The following is a 15,409-nucleotide window of genomic DNA, read 5'->3' on the forward strand; positions in this document are numbered from 1 at the left end:
GGGGGGGGGGGGGGGGGGGGGGGGGTAGTGGGGGGGGGGGAGGGGGAAAGGGGGGGGCGGAGGTGGGGAAGAGACAGAAATCTTTAATAAAAAAAATAAATAAATAAAAAAGATGAATAAAGGAAAAACAAATGGTTGGGGCCAAAACGATGACTCCGTGGGTAAAGTGATTACTCATGTTTATGGGGGACTGAGTTCTTATCCCAGCACCCATACAAACGCTGAGTCCGGTGCCCTGTGTGGAGCCTTGGCGATGGAGGAGGGGCAGAGACAGGCGGCTCCCTGGAGTTCAGCGGCTCCACAAAGACTGTCTCCCACGTGACAGCTGCCCTCCACACATGCACACGTGGGTATGCAGATACTCATGCATCAGACACACACCCGAGAAACACGGTAAAATTGAAAGCATGCCTTCATACTGCTAAGGAGGACTCTGAAAACTAGGAGGACTGATGCCTTTTCCAAACATGTGACTCACAATTTCTATGTAAATGTTAATTAGAAATGCGTGAAGCCCTATGGAGAGGCTCCACGGATTAAGGTTTTGCTGTGTAAACATCAGAACCTGGGTTTGGACCTGAGGACCACATAAAAGCCCAGTGAGGTGTCGGGGATCTGTAGCACCCTGGTTTGTTTTTAAATTGTTTTTATTGAGCTAAATATTTCCCTCCTCTCCTCTCCCCTTCTACCCTCTCCCATGATCCCCATGCTACCAATTTACTCAAGGTATCTTGTCTTTTTCTACTTCCCATGTAAATTAGATCCATGTATGTCTCTCTTTGTTGTCTAGGTTCTCTGGGATTGTGAATTGTAGGCTGGCTTTTCTTTGTTTTATGTTTAAAAGCCACTTATGAGTGAGTACATATGATATTTGTCTTTCTGGGTCTGGGTTACCTCACTCAATATGATGCTTTCTAGATCCATCCATTTGCCCGCAGATTTCAAGATACTATTTTTTTTCCACTGTGTAGTACTCCACTGTGTAAATGTACCACATTTTCCTTTTTCTTTAGTCAAGGGGCATTTAGGTTGTTTCCAGGTTCTGGCTGTGACAAACAAAGCTGCTATGAACATAGTTGAGCACATGTCCTTGTGGCACGATTGAACATCCTTTGGGTATATACCCAAAAGTGGTATTGCTGGGTCTTGAGGTAGGTTGTTCCCAAATTTTCTGAGAAATTGCCATACTGATTTCCAAAGCGGCTGTACCAGTTTGCATTCCCACCAGCAATGGAGAGGTGTTCCCTTTACTCCACATCCTCTCCAGCATAAGTTGTCATTAGTGTTTTTGACCATTCTTACAGGTGTAAGATGGGACCTCAGAGTTGCTTTGATTTGCATTTCTCTGATGGCTGAGGATGTTGAGTATTTCCTTAAGTGTCTTTCAGCCATTTTAGAGTCATCTGGTGAGAGTTCTCTGTCTAGCCAGAGACCTCTGTAATCCCTTTGTGTCTGTGGTAATGTAGAAGATGGAGACAGGACAATCCTCAGAAGCTCACGGGCCAGCTAGACTGTCTTGTGTAGCCATGAGCAGTGAGAGACCCTGGCTTAAACAAGGTGAAAGTGTGTGTGGGGGGCCCTGGAGAGATGGCTCAGAGGTTAAGAGCATTGCCTGCTCTTCCAAAGGTCCTGAGTTCAATTCCCAGCAACCACATGGTGGCTCACAACCATCAGTAATGAGGTCTGGAGCCCTCTTCTGGCCTGCAGACATAAACACAGACAGAATATTGTATACATAATAAATAGATATTTAAAAAAAAAGAAAAAAAGAAAAAAAAAGGGGAGCAACACCTTAAACTGTCCCCTGACCTCCACGCGTGTGCATACACACATACACACACACACACACACACACACACACAATAAAAACCAATTGAATACAAGTGAGCTTCAGATGGTTCGGACATGATTTTTATTTAAGCACGGGCTTTTAGCATGGTCCACCCTGGAGCGCAGCCTTCTGCCTCACAGCTAGTCTGGGGCTACAGGGTGCTGGTGTGGCTCAACTCCACCAGAAGGTGTGACTATGAGCCACAGGGAAAACAACCCATGAAGAGAACACAATGAGAAGAACATCCACCGTGTTACAAATCACTTTGTCATCACAGACACAAAATGGCACTCATTGTTAGTAGATAGCCACAAAACACTTGAGAAAACGGTTTTAGACAAGGTGACCGGAGCTTCGTGGTGGGAGGGACACAGGGTGCTCATCCACAATCTTTTAAGTAGAAAATATCTGAAGGTCCAACATTCTCACTATCCACAAAATGATGCTAAATCAGCAAACATGTTAAAGAGCACATTAAAGGAGATAACAGTGTCTTTACAGCGATCATCTTGATTAGGTATTTGAATTAACTTCCTGCAGAATACAAGGGGATCATATTCCAGCAGCAAATCATTGCAACATAGCAAGTAGATATGGTTTCAACGTGTTACACTGCAGAGGAGAATACAGAGGATGGACAATGATAACTTAATCTTACAAAACGAGATACAAAGCTGAGATACAGTCTACTTAAATAGCTTGGTGACCAGGGAATGCTCAGTACTGTGCTAAAACGCCATTTTAAAAGTAAAATCTTTAAAACTTTGTGCTTAAACTTCTTTTCCTGTTAAACTATTTCTTATTCTTAATACTGACACCGCAAATTACAAGAGGTCACAATTCCCGCAGACGCACCGACATGAAACATTGTACATGGAGAGGCGACTCGCCGTTAGTTCACAGTGTAGGACAGTGGTGTGCACTTGGTCCGGAAGGGCTCTCGGTTAGACGGGTCCTTCATAGACCTCTCCCGATACAGGAAGCAGTGAGAGGGGTTTCAGAAAGAACAGGAAGTGACACGTGGCACACGTCGGAAGGGGAATCTACTTGGATTCTTCATGGGTGCGGCCTAAGCGACCTTCTTCTTCTGCTATAGAAGTGCCTGAGACCATGCTGCCGTGAAAAATTCATCATGTAATTTTGTTTTCGAGTGCTGTTAAAAATCACGGGAAGGGAGCAGGCGGGGAGGGAAAGGAGAAAGAGCATGTAAGTTCCGTCATCGAATGTGAGATCTATTCTAAGGTCCCAAGGTAGCCTGATATATATATATTTTGAAAATTTTCAGAGTTCACAAATCATGCTGACTTCAGCACCTAGGGGCAGAATAATTAAAGGCTGGCTCCTGGCTCCCTGCCTTTGGCCCTGAAGGCCCTCTCTTTACAGATCCTGAAAATATCATCTCCCCGATAAACTCCATCCCGAGGATGTGTGCACTATGTCCGTTACATACATCTTGAGCAGTTAGCAAAAGTGATTTGGTTACTTTAGTCAACATTTCCATTTCAAGCTTAAAAGGCTAAAATAAAAAAACAAAAGATTTGTTAGCAGAATGAGCTAGCCTTTCCTTGTTTGGTCCCTCACACAGAAGTGATGCTGGGCTCCACTGTCTCTCAATAAGCAACTGGGGTTATATTCAATAATCATCACTAATCATGTCTTGGTGAAAGAGACCCGATGCTGAAAAGGTTCATACAAATGCTAGGGAAGTGTAACTGAATGTATAACCCTACACGTGTGCATTTATAGTCTCCCATATGTGCACACACATTCCTACACGTTCCGTACGTGAAGCTGGTACGTATGCTGAAAATGGATATCAGGACTCCTAGGGTATTAAACAGTAGTTTCTGTGACAGTCGCTGATGTTTTGGTCTGGTAGTTTCCATTTTTCAGGCAGGGTTTTGCTATGCTGCCCAGGTTGGCCTCAAACTTAGGTTTCTTGGGCCTCAGCCCCCAGAGGGTTGGGGTTAGAGGCTTGCACCCCAACTCTCACCTATCCTCACTGCTGTAAGGATCGTGTTTTCATACACTGACCCGAAGGGCAATATGTTTATACGTGGCATTAGTACGTGGTTTGAGGGCAAACCTATCAATATGTTCTAACTGTACTGAGATTCTCGAATGCAGGCAGAGATGATGTCAGTATTGTGGCTACCATCAAGGGCAATATAAAAGGAACTTGGATTAGGGTAGAGCGAAAGGAGAATTTTTACCAACAATCAATTACTACCAAGGAGTAAAATGATGACTTTTTTAAACAATATATTCTAGGCACTGTACTTAGCTATAAAAACGTAGGAAGCTTTAAAACTCCATCTTGGGTCTGGCCCTTGCTGCCTTCCTGCCAGCATCTGAGGTCACCTTGAGTCCTCTGCACTGTCACAGTGGCCCCTAAACCAACCTCGGTGTCTCTATTCTCCAATCTATGGAGCGTACAACTTTCACCTAAGAGAACTGTCAGACTGTACGCATGTGTACTAGGCCTGATGCACACACAGTAAATTCACACACCCTCTCCTTCAGACCCTCTCCTTCAGAGGTCAGCTTTGTTAGTATAGTAACAATCTATCCAGAACTCCGACACCTCATAACAACATCCTATGCTATGAAGCCACGCATCTCACATCCTCTTGATCAACCCTGCTTTCAGGTCGTTTCTTTTGCTCCACCCCTAGGCAGACTGCTCTGTGCAAGCTGCTCTGGGCTCCACCAGCCACACAGCACGCTCTCTCCTATCCCCTTTCCTGCTACAGCGTCCCCTCAGCAGTGACTCTGGTTTTTCTGATTCCCACAACGCCCATTCCTGCTGGGTGGAATTTGGACTACTGTCTTGGCTCCCCACACGTAAGCTCCTGATATGTCCAGCTCTCTCCACCCCCAACCGCAGCACTGCGCCTCCTGCTTGACCCGTAGGTGGTCAAGGCATGCTATGGAGCCTTTGTTGACTTACTGATTGGATCCTGCTGTAAACCATTACTCTTTAACTATAAGGAATAATTGCAGAGTTAAAGCAATGAAATTATTCTGTCAAAACACGTTCAAAGGCAAAGTATTCAAAGAAAATTTAAGATGGTTAAATATCTTACACAAAAACCCAAAGAAGCAAGATACCTAGTTATTGCGTTATTACTTAGACTGAGGTGGCAGTGACCCTGTATATATGAGAATAAAGACAAACTTAACTTTAAACCAAGTTGTTACTAGCATCAAAGAAAATTCTACGTGAAGCTATTTTATTATAGAACTGCTTTAAAACTCCCATCTTTTTGTGTAAGAAAAATATTAGCAGGCTGAAGGTTTTTAAAGAGGCTTACAGCTAATTTGGGAATATCCTAATTCACTGGGCAGACTGATTTTGAGTCGGTTTACGTCGCTTTATCTGTGGATGCCCATGAAGCTTCACACGTGCACAAAAGAGTGACTGCTTCAGGTGTCTGGCCTGTATCTGGCATGTATATGATTGCATTCAAGCAGCCACACGTTCAAAGTCTGGAGCTAACTAGTGATTTGCTTATGAGTCATTTGTATTGCGGTCTAATGAGGTGGATTTTTCCAGCTCATAAGCCTGTTCATGAACCACAGAGAATGGTAATAACCGAGTGTCATCCGTCTCTTAGGTCCATTTAGTAACCCTCAGTGAATGTTAAGCTGCTACTCGCTCTGTCTTCTAAAATCTCCGACTACAAGACTGTCAGAGCAGTTTTAATCACAGGAATTTTAAACACATTTAAAACTCCGTCATTGGTCATTCTGAGGGGAACTTATTTTGCTTTCGGTACACGTCGATGCCTGCTTTAGATAATGCCATAGTAGCTGCAACTGAGCTCCTGAGATTCATCTTTTTATTGCAACTACAGAGTTTTTAATTATACGTTCAATTTGAGCAGCGACGCTCATCCCAAGGTACAACCTAGCACTGGACAAGACAGTCTGTTCTGACTGTCGATATAACAACGTCTTTAATTCTTCACGTGCGCCATTGGAAGAAGGGAGCGTTTTCTCTGAGTGGCAGTTTTCTGTAAGTGCCGACTGTGATTTCCATTATTTAAATCACTTAAATATGATTTGTAAAGATGAATTCTAAAAGACATGGCAGGACGGGAAGATGAGAAGAGTCTGAGCGTGTAGAAATTTGGGCATCTTGTCAATCAGTAATTCCTTATTTTCACTGTGTGATACACAAATGGCGACTTATGTGAAGGCAGAAATAAGGAGTCAGTGACTGTACTTGTATCTTCCAGAGAAACTCAGGTGAGTTTAGGATGGGTGCTGCTCTTCAAACTAACCCTGGGCACAGACAAAGTTGTGCACCCGATGGCATGTACTTTCTGAAAGGTCCACGCCAAATACGTGGACGCACAAATGAAGGGTTCAGATTTCTCTCCTGCTTAATGGAATGAGGGCCATATCTGACCACTCGGGAAACGGTCAGGATGAAATGGAAAACCTGGAGACTGTGCGCACATGTCTAGTACTTAGCACCATTTTACTCTCAGTCTGGACATGTAGAAGGAGGTCCATCCTACCGATGGGCAGGGTCCAGAACTCACAGGTGTTAAGAGTAAAGCTACCCCACACTGCCAATTATTAACCTTAAATTGATAAGTCAAGGAACCTTCATGCAAATCCCCTGGCTGATGGATCTTTTGAAAGTCGTTCACTATAGACTAGAGACTAGAGATCTTTTGCATATATTCCTAATCCCATTTCTCATAGGAGTTTACTGTGAGCTCTTCCAGGCTGTCTAAGACAGAGCCAGGCACACTTGCCCAATGAGAGAATGGCGATTCCCATACCCCAGCCTATGCCTCTATATCCGATATTACATATATCCTAGACTCCTCTTAGTCTGGCCGAATTTATGTGTATATTGAACATTTACGTCAATGTATCCCAAAATAATCTGTAAATGCCTTTCTCGAAAACATCCACCTGCAAAAGGTATTCTACAGAAATTCTCAGCTAGCTCTGGTAAAACCGAGAGTGAACAGTAAAAAGTTCTCAGGATGTAGTGAGGATGACTTACCTTACTCTAGTAGGAAACCAGTGACAGCAAATAATGAAATATAATACAAGTTAAAAAATGCCTCTCAACGCATGCAGCACTGTGATTAGTCATAAAAGCCTGATCAGGTTTAGTTGCAATATGGGATTTTTCATCTCTTTTGAAAATAAAAATTGAACATGTTATTTCTTATCCTTCAATACCCGCTATAGAGTTATGCTTAACTTTTTGATGTAATGAAACATGCAATATTTGCTCATAACCAAATGTCAAGGTACACGCAGCTATAACACTACATTTGGCATAAATGTTACATATAAAGGAGAAATATTAATCATTTAATATCTACTGCACATTTTATCTGAGTTTTCAATTATTTACATTGTAGGTACTGTTAACAGCCGAGGAGAGAAGGAATGGGCTTTAATGGAGATGTCTTCTACATCAGATAACACAGTCCAATTTAATAAAGGAAAATACGCTTTGCGACAAATGCAATACGCTCATCTTCATAAATCATTTGTGCCAAAAATGCGACAGTATCCTGATGATGAATAGCAAGAGGGGATGGTCATGATGGAACTTATATTAAAATCTGACAAATGTGTTTAGAGCCAAAGTTAGCAGCATATTCGTTTTCAATTTCCAACAAATGTGGCAACAATTTGCTTGTTATTAAATCGATCCATAAAGGCTAACTTTTTTCCTGGGTGATTTGCTGTCAAGGGACACATGCAAGAAATGGGCCCAGTTCGTTATACACATGACGGGTTGTGACTGAGACACGCACACAGGGAATGTGATGTGTGGATGGAATGTATATCGGGCGAGGGAGATTCTTAGGATAGACGCGCGAGTGCCCAACAAGAGGGGTTGAGGCAACTCCCCTTTACCCTAAGAAGCGCCCTCCTAGCATGGATCTTGTGAGGGATCTGCCCAAGTGTCTTCATAAACATTCACTGAGAAGCAGATGTCCTGCGCTAGCAAGTGAGTTTCACCTGATCGGCGGTGATTAGGTTATTCTGTATCATTTGGGCTTTACGGAATGAGGTCTCTCTGTCATCTAGTGAGGCTGGAAAGAACCTGCTGGTTCCGGGCAGACAGATCAGCAGGAGCTAGCCGTCAGTGTGCAGGGCGCACTGGCAAGCGAGAGGGAGGGATACCCTCTCAGTATGCACAAGGACCTTGCCTGATGAACGCTGAGAGGGCGGGTTCTGTCTCTGCCACCCTTTATGTTCACGACCCTCAGGTCTTTCCACATCTGGTCTTCTACAGTTAATCCGTTACGCTAAGAATGTTTTATGTGTCACATTCATTTAGGAAATGCTCCTATATACCTTGAAACGTTTTTCAAAGGCGTTGAATTTGTTCTCATCAGACTCACACGTCCTCGGTTAATATGGGCAGTATGGACATTACTCAGTGTAAGATACCATGCACGGCCAGAGCTTTTCTTTCTAGAGGTTTTTAGCATGTGTCCTTGGTACGTATATACGCAAGCTAAACTATGACATTAAAGCTAGATGAAAGCGATCATCACTTGGAAAAGAGAACACATTCTAAAAGTTATTTAACTGGCATGTATGTTGCAAGAACATATTAACAGCTCCGACTGCATGATAACTAGGTTGTCCCCGCATGTGTGTGTCCTCGTTACTCTTCCTTCTCCACGTGGGAGAGGTTAGAAGCATCATTAGCTCATACAGCTAAAGGTTCTTCTAGGGAAGTGTAGCCAAGTAAGAAAAAGCATTTCGTCAGTAGGTTTTCTGGACACATTCTACCCTACTTCTTAAATACACATACTTTCATAGTAAAATCTGTAGCATTTATGAATAACGTGGGCCTCTACTAGATTCTGTGTTTTGCAGAACTGACGGACAACAGGGTTGCTATGGTTTATTTTCCTGAGTTATCTGGAGCTTTATATCATACACTCACCAAATGATAAATTGTATCGCAAAGCTACCAAGTGCATATTAATGACTGTCTTAAAACTTTTGTGATTCTTACATAAATACAGGAAATACTTTGAAACGTCATAATGGCATAAAATCATATCTTGAGAACAGAGCAAAAATATCAAATATATATAGTTCTAAAGCAGAATTCTTTAGGAATATATCTGTTAAGAATCATTTGTTAAATTGAGCTCTGTGAAGTACATAATTTTTCTAAAACAAGGGAAATGCAGTACTTCTATAATTTTATCACATTTTGAAATGTCACTAAAGATAAATCATTTGTTTCTAAAATTATATGTACTGTTATCATATGGTCTAAGTGTAAACCTATCATTTCTGAGTCACTGATGACCTGGAGTTAAGCAGGCTAAGCAACACCACGAGCTGGTGCCTTCCTTGTTCTGAGGGCTTTGGGTCCTGAAGCTCCGAGACCATGATGCATTGTGGCTGGCATGTGTTAAATCTTTAAAAAAATCTTAAAACTCTGGGACTGAGCAACAACGAAGTCTTATAATACAGATTACAGTTCCAGAATGTAACAAGAATTTCAGTCTTATGCCAGTATCATGATGCTGGCGGTTGCTTACAAAAATTAATACCAACACCAGGTATTCTAGAAGGTTCTCTTGGGGGCAGCGGGGAAGGCTTCCTGATGGAACTCTGAGAGCCTCTGAGGGAGCTGAGTTTTGTTTTCTGGTTATGAGGGTATTACACCGCACCAAGGCCGCATGCATTCTGGGTGCTGGCAGTGGCTTGTCTAGGCGGGAGTGGAAAGTATCTATACAAATGCAGGTATTCTGAGGATCCCTGTACCCATCAAGGACAGATTTGGCATCCATCTGCTTTCTGCCAAGAATGGGAAAGCTCTGAAGTTTCCGGGGGGAGCTGGTAATGCGTAGTTAGTGCTCTAAGCCCTGTTTACGCAGGTTGTCTGGGCAGAAGGCTTGAAAGAGATGTGGCTGCTGACTCTAAGTCAGTTCACAAGAAGCCCCGAGGTGCTTTAAAAAGTTGATGCTTGGTTTTTAGTGCAGTTGAGGCAAATCCTTCAGAGGAAGGCCAGACTCCCCAGAGATTCTGAGCATCCCTCAAATGGATCTCTTTGCTCTAAGGAGAGAGTTCAGGGCATGCTGGCTCTAGGATTGGATTCTGGTCAAATTGGTCATATTTCTCCTTCTCCTCACTGTGTACGTATATGTGATTGTTTACAGTCTTTAGGAGCCCAAGTGATTCTACCCTCCTGGAAATAATGCATTTGGAGGAGATCAACAGCTACAGAAAATATCAGCCTCATGTTTAGACCCAAGGGTTTGACTGTTCCTATCAACTTAGGTTTTCGTCTCGTGGAGGCAGAGCCCAGCAAGTGGTCCAGAAGCAGCAGCGCACACGGTGGGAGCTTGTGTGGGGGACCGGGGTTGCTCTTGGAATTGGGATTGATATGGATGCCATGCAAGCAGGTGCCTCGGTGACAGCTAAGACAAGGGCTAGCTCAAGACTGGAGAATTCAGCTCATGGCTATGACAGAAAGAAAACAAATCTGGTAGGTTTCCTACCAATTCATGACTGAAATTTGCTTTCGAAATGACTGAAATCAGCCACACGGCTGATTTCATTTTGGATCTGGCAAACAGAATGAACGTTTGAACCTATCTACCGAGAAGATTCGCCTCTCCTTGCCAACAACTTGGAGCCACCAGTTCGAACTCGTCGAGACATAGGCATCCCCGTTTTACAGGAACTAGATTGTTAGAGAAAAAGCAAGTCATCTCGTTGCAAGGGAACAGTCAACCCAGCCAGAGGAGAGTAGAGACAGCGACTCTACAGGGGACAGACAAGGGGGAGGACACCCTTAACTCTTGGGGGGTGGGGCTGTCTGCTCTAGTTCAGCCAAATCCTCAAATGCAGAACGCCTCTGGGGCTGATACAGGTCTTCATCCCGGGCTCATTCACTATGAACACTCTGTCTGCGGACCAGCAGAGATCATTCTTTCAGAAGGCCATTCTATTTTGTAAGGCAACCCAGATCAAGCATAAGACATCACTTCCCATTTACCCAGAGACTTCTGTTTTGTTGAGTTTGATCAATCCTGCCAGGCCTTAAACAAATATTTTATTTATCTAAGCTTTCCAAAGCCTGTTAAGCTACGTTTGGGGTTTTGCTATACTTCACTGTTGACCTGAACTAGCCTGAAGCTGCCGAAGAATGTTAGCCACAGTGGCCTGTGGGGGCCTTCTCATCAGGTCTGCTTCTTCCTGAACCAAGGAGCATGCCAGGTCAAAGGAACGTCCGACCTTTCTGAAATGGACACAGGGTGCTAAGCAGCAGGTACTCACAGGACGACCTCCACATGGTCCAAAGCCCACTGATCATGACCTGTTCCGTTGTGACGCGGCTGCCACCAGCGCAGCAACACTCCTTTCATCCGCGCCTCCCTGCGTCACAGACAGAATGACAAGGCGGGCTGAATGTTTAAGACCTTTCTTCCGGTAGGTGAGCTGAAGATCTCAGACGATCTGGTGGGCTAATCTAGGTCAAGACTGTGATGTACACAGAATCCAGATTTGCTTAGTGCCTAGTACTCTTCTAAGCAGTATGGAATTTTATTGGCAACTTAAGGCTCGTGGTCTCTTTCTTCCTCCTTCCCTTTGTCCTAACAGTATCTAGGAAAGCAACCTGTTTATCCACGAACATGAAATGCTCTCTGGGACAGGTTCTGTGCTAGCGGTTGGGTGAACAAGGCTAAGCAAAGTTGATATGGTTGCATATTCTCCAGACTTCCAAATGGTCACTCTAAATAGAGGCTCAAGGTTGCTGCTTTCCAAAAAACTAGAGAAATATGCACAGTGTCTTTGCACTTAGCTCTCCATCCATTCCCTCTTGTCCTCCTATCTTGATTGGCTATTTGCCTCTGGACCTCTGGAAAACAGCAACACAATGCTGGTGGTCTGGGCTATCCTGGCTCTGCCACTGCCTAGGCTCATGGCATTGACCCAATAACCACCCAAATCCCACATCAAACTCAAGGATTCCCAGGAATGGACAGGCGATCACACACTCCCCTTCGGGCCACTTACAGAGGGACGTTGTAAGACACCCGCTGGGCCTGCATAAAGTCCTTCGGCTGGTGTTGAGCGATGACATGCCAGGTGATGCCATTGTTGACGCTGTACTGCAGCAGCACAGCCTTGTCCACCGCGTGGGGGCTGCTGAGGTCACTGTTGCAACTGTCCGTCTGGGATGTGCTCCCAATTTGTAAGACAAACATAATTTTGCTGAAGAAGAAAATACAGGGGAATCAGCTTCAGACGAAAGTTGGAAACATTAAAGGAGGAAGAAGATCTCAACCTTTGTTCTTCCTAAAGTTCGTAATTCCTGAGTTCATAACACAGTTGGGTTTTGTGGGCTCCATGTCTGGAGATTCAACCAGCTGCACACAGAAGATATTCAGGGAAAAAAAACATGTCCTGAAAGTGTACAGCCTTTATCTCCTTTATTATCCCTCAAGCAAGACAGTGTATCATCCATCTGCAAGGTTTATACATTGTATTTATATATTTATACATTGTGTTTATGTTTATACATTGTATTTATATGTTTATACATTGTGTTTATGTGTATACATTGTATTTATATGTTTATACATTGTGTTTGTGTGTATACATTGTATTTATATATTTATACATTGTGTTTATGTTTATACATTGTATTTATATGTTTATACATTGTATTTATATGTTTATACATTGTATTTCTATGTTTATACATTGTATTTGGACACCGTAAATCATGCAGAGATGGGACTCACACAGGAGCTTTAGTGTAAGTACTGCATTGAAGAGGGATTTGAGCATCGTTGGGGATTCTGGAATCAATCTGCCATGTTTACTAAGGGCTGACTGTGTAATCAAAATATGAATAAACAGTTCTGACTTTCAAAGATGTGTCCCTCTTTGCAAGATGCTGGAAACCAGTTTAGTATACACCCCTCAACCTTCTGTTCCCTGAACAGTCACATAGGCTGGGCAGCTGAGGACAGGGAACACAGCCCCAGTCTGTGTGCTGTTTGCTTTTTACGAATCGCTCCAATCTGGACAGCATCTGGACAAGGATAAGTGATCATGTCTATTTTAGGAGAGGCCAGATGAGGAAAAGCTGAAGTAGAGCCTACAGGCTCAGGCTCACTTCTCCTCTCTGCTAGGCGTCGTTCCCCAGACATCCTTCCCCTTAGAGGACACAGTTTTCTGTGTATGCATGTATGAACATGGCTGTGTGGTGTGTGGGTTTGTATGTATCTGTATGGGGTGTGCATGTGCATGCATGTGTGTGGTTTGTATGTATCTGTATGGGGTGTGCATGTGCATGCATGTGTGTGGGTTTGTATGTATCTGTATGGGGTGTGCATGTGCATGCATGTGTGTGGGTTTGTATGTATCTGTATGGGGTGTGCATGTGCATGCATGTGTGTGGTTTGTATGTATCTGTATGGGGTGTGCATGTGCATGCATGTGTGTGGTTTATATGTATCTGTATGGGGTGTGCATGTGCATGCATGTGTGTGGATTCCAGGGGTCAAAGTCAGCTGTCCTCTAGAGTTTTGAGACAGGGTCTCTCCCTGAACCTGGGGCTTACTGATTCAGTTATCCTGGCTAGCTAGCAAGCACCAGGCATCCTTTCCCTGCCTCTCCAGGGCTAGGATGATAGCTGCATGCCTACACTTGGCTTTGTGTCAGTCTGGGGGTCTAAACTCAGGTTCTCATATTTGCATGGTACTCACTGAGCCAACTCCTCAAGCCCTAAAGACATGGATTTTTAAACACAGAAGCATATCCCCATGAGGTTCCCTGCGTGGCTCCTGGACACTTGCCACTGCTCAGCAGGAACTCCAGTCCAGTGCATGGCTGCACGTTCAAACTTCAGAATCTTTACCCATTCTTAGGCTTCGGCAAAATGGCTGCTGAGGACTAGTGAAGAACTCAGGGTCTCCCTACCTCACTTCTGTAATACATTCATGCAGTTTCTGCTCCCTCTGCTCTCAATTATGAATAGCCAGCCCCTATACATGTGAATAATTAAAGATCTCATCATCCTTCATTTCTATTTACTGAACTTACAGATGCTAAACGTAGGTATACAATTGCATATAATTACATTTTCACGTTATATTTATGAATTGGATATGGCTAACATTAACTTATCTATGTAGATTCTCATTGTTCATTCTTTCTGTTACATTTAGCTATTGCTACTATGGCATCACCACTTAACTCGTTCATGTGGGAAGAAATAACAAAGACTTCCTCAGATAAATTTACACAGCCATCATTCCGAGCTGTCAGCACACACAATGGTCCTTTGATATTAAGGCTCCTTGGATTAGTGGACATTGATGCATGAAATTCATGATCAGGTCCGGCTTGTGATCACTTCTGGGTCATGAACATGGCACAAGGGTTTGCTCACCTTGCTCGAGTGAGATCCAGTGGCTTGGTAGCAGCTTGTCTTATCTGACAGCCATTGAAGTAGAGTGAGTCTCCATGGGCATAGGGTGCCAGCTGTCCACAGCCACTTCCGATGGCACCACCCTGGATGGTTTCCCAGTTGGCTTCAGTGACTCTTGCTGATTCAAAATTATCTTTAATGTAACTTGGAAGCTCGTGACTGAAGACAGAGCAATCATCCCCTGGGGAAAAAAGTCACAGGGATTGGAATAAACACAGTCCTCCAGGAGCACAACAGTATTCAGTTTCAGATATAGCCGCACATACTGCAAGAACAGTAAAGTACCAGAATGCATGAGACCCAGGAGCAACCATTTCTCATGTATTTAGGTGACTGTTGACCTATGCTGAAAAAAGTCCCAGTAGTTTCGAGTCAGCGCTCATTAAAATGTGCATGTGAATTCACTTAATCTGTTCTCCACACTCTACAGCGTCTGGCCAGGCTGGTGTGTTTACCAGTGCTGGGTCTTCGCAGGGAGCTTACACCCTGGCATAGGAGGTCAACCTAATTTCTGTTTTCCCCAGCATGATTTTCTAGAAACTAGATACACTGTGTTCTGGTTCTCATCCCCCTTTCTCCTCGATAGATCCTCAGAGCAGAGTCTACTTCTTAGTGCCTTACTGGATTCTAACACCTAGCACAGCATTCAGCAATGAAGTTGGGATAAATAAATGAACACTAAGCAAACCGGATGCGTCCCTCAGAAGCCACGAGGGTGAGACCCTGGTGTGTGAGACATTAAATGAGGGAATGTGTGCACGCTTACAAGTCTCCTCGATTTCAACTGCACGCGTGTTCTACATGCCCGCAGCAGTACACAGCCAAAAGGCTCTGCTTCTGTTGGATCAGGGAAGCGGGAAAATTCCAGACAGCTGGGCCTTCCCATGAGATGTGGGATTCATTAATTTGCCCAAAGTTAAAATTCTTCGGCTAATACCCAGGCAGACTCAGCTGGTCTCAGCAGCAGTGATAACAGGGGAGGAAGGAGGTGGGGAAGGAATTTTCACCACCAGAGCTGTGCCGGCGCCTACATAATCGCATCCATTTCATCTGGAGGCAAAGGAACAGCATCGACCAAGAAATTTAAATGGATGCCACTGTGGAATTCAAAACAT

General features: G+C 43.9%; 1 protein-coding gene across 1 annotated transcript in view; it reads right to left on the reverse strand.

Moving 5' to 3' along the window:
- Positions 1 to 1,889: 1,889 nt before the first annotated feature.
- The window catches only part of Reln (reelin), a 420,580-nt gene continuing 407,060 nt past the window's right edge, over positions 1,890 to 15,409 (reverse strand). The window contains exons 61-64 of the mRNA XM_050139698.1: positions 14,256 to 14,475; positions 11,870 to 12,067; positions 11,129 to 11,227; positions 1,890 to 2,984 (exon numbers count right to left, since the gene is read on the reverse strand). Of these exons, the coding sequence (XP_049995655.1) occupies positions 2,888 to 2,984; positions 11,129 to 11,227; positions 11,870 to 12,067; positions 14,256 to 14,475 (614 nt within the window). The 3' untranslated portion in view covers positions 1,890 to 2,887. The remainder of the gene's footprint in view (positions 2,985 to 11,128; positions 11,228 to 11,869; positions 12,068 to 14,255; positions 14,476 to 15,409) is intronic.

The sequence above is a fragment of the Alexandromys fortis genome, unplaced genomic scaffold (genome assembly GCF_014885135.2).
Source record: "Alexandromys fortis isolate MF-2015 unplaced genomic scaffold, M_Fortis_MF-2015_v1.1 scaffold_38, whole genome shotgun sequence".
Classification (NCBI taxonomy): domain Eukaryota; kingdom Metazoa; phylum Chordata; class Mammalia; order Rodentia; family Cricetidae; genus Alexandromys; species Alexandromys fortis.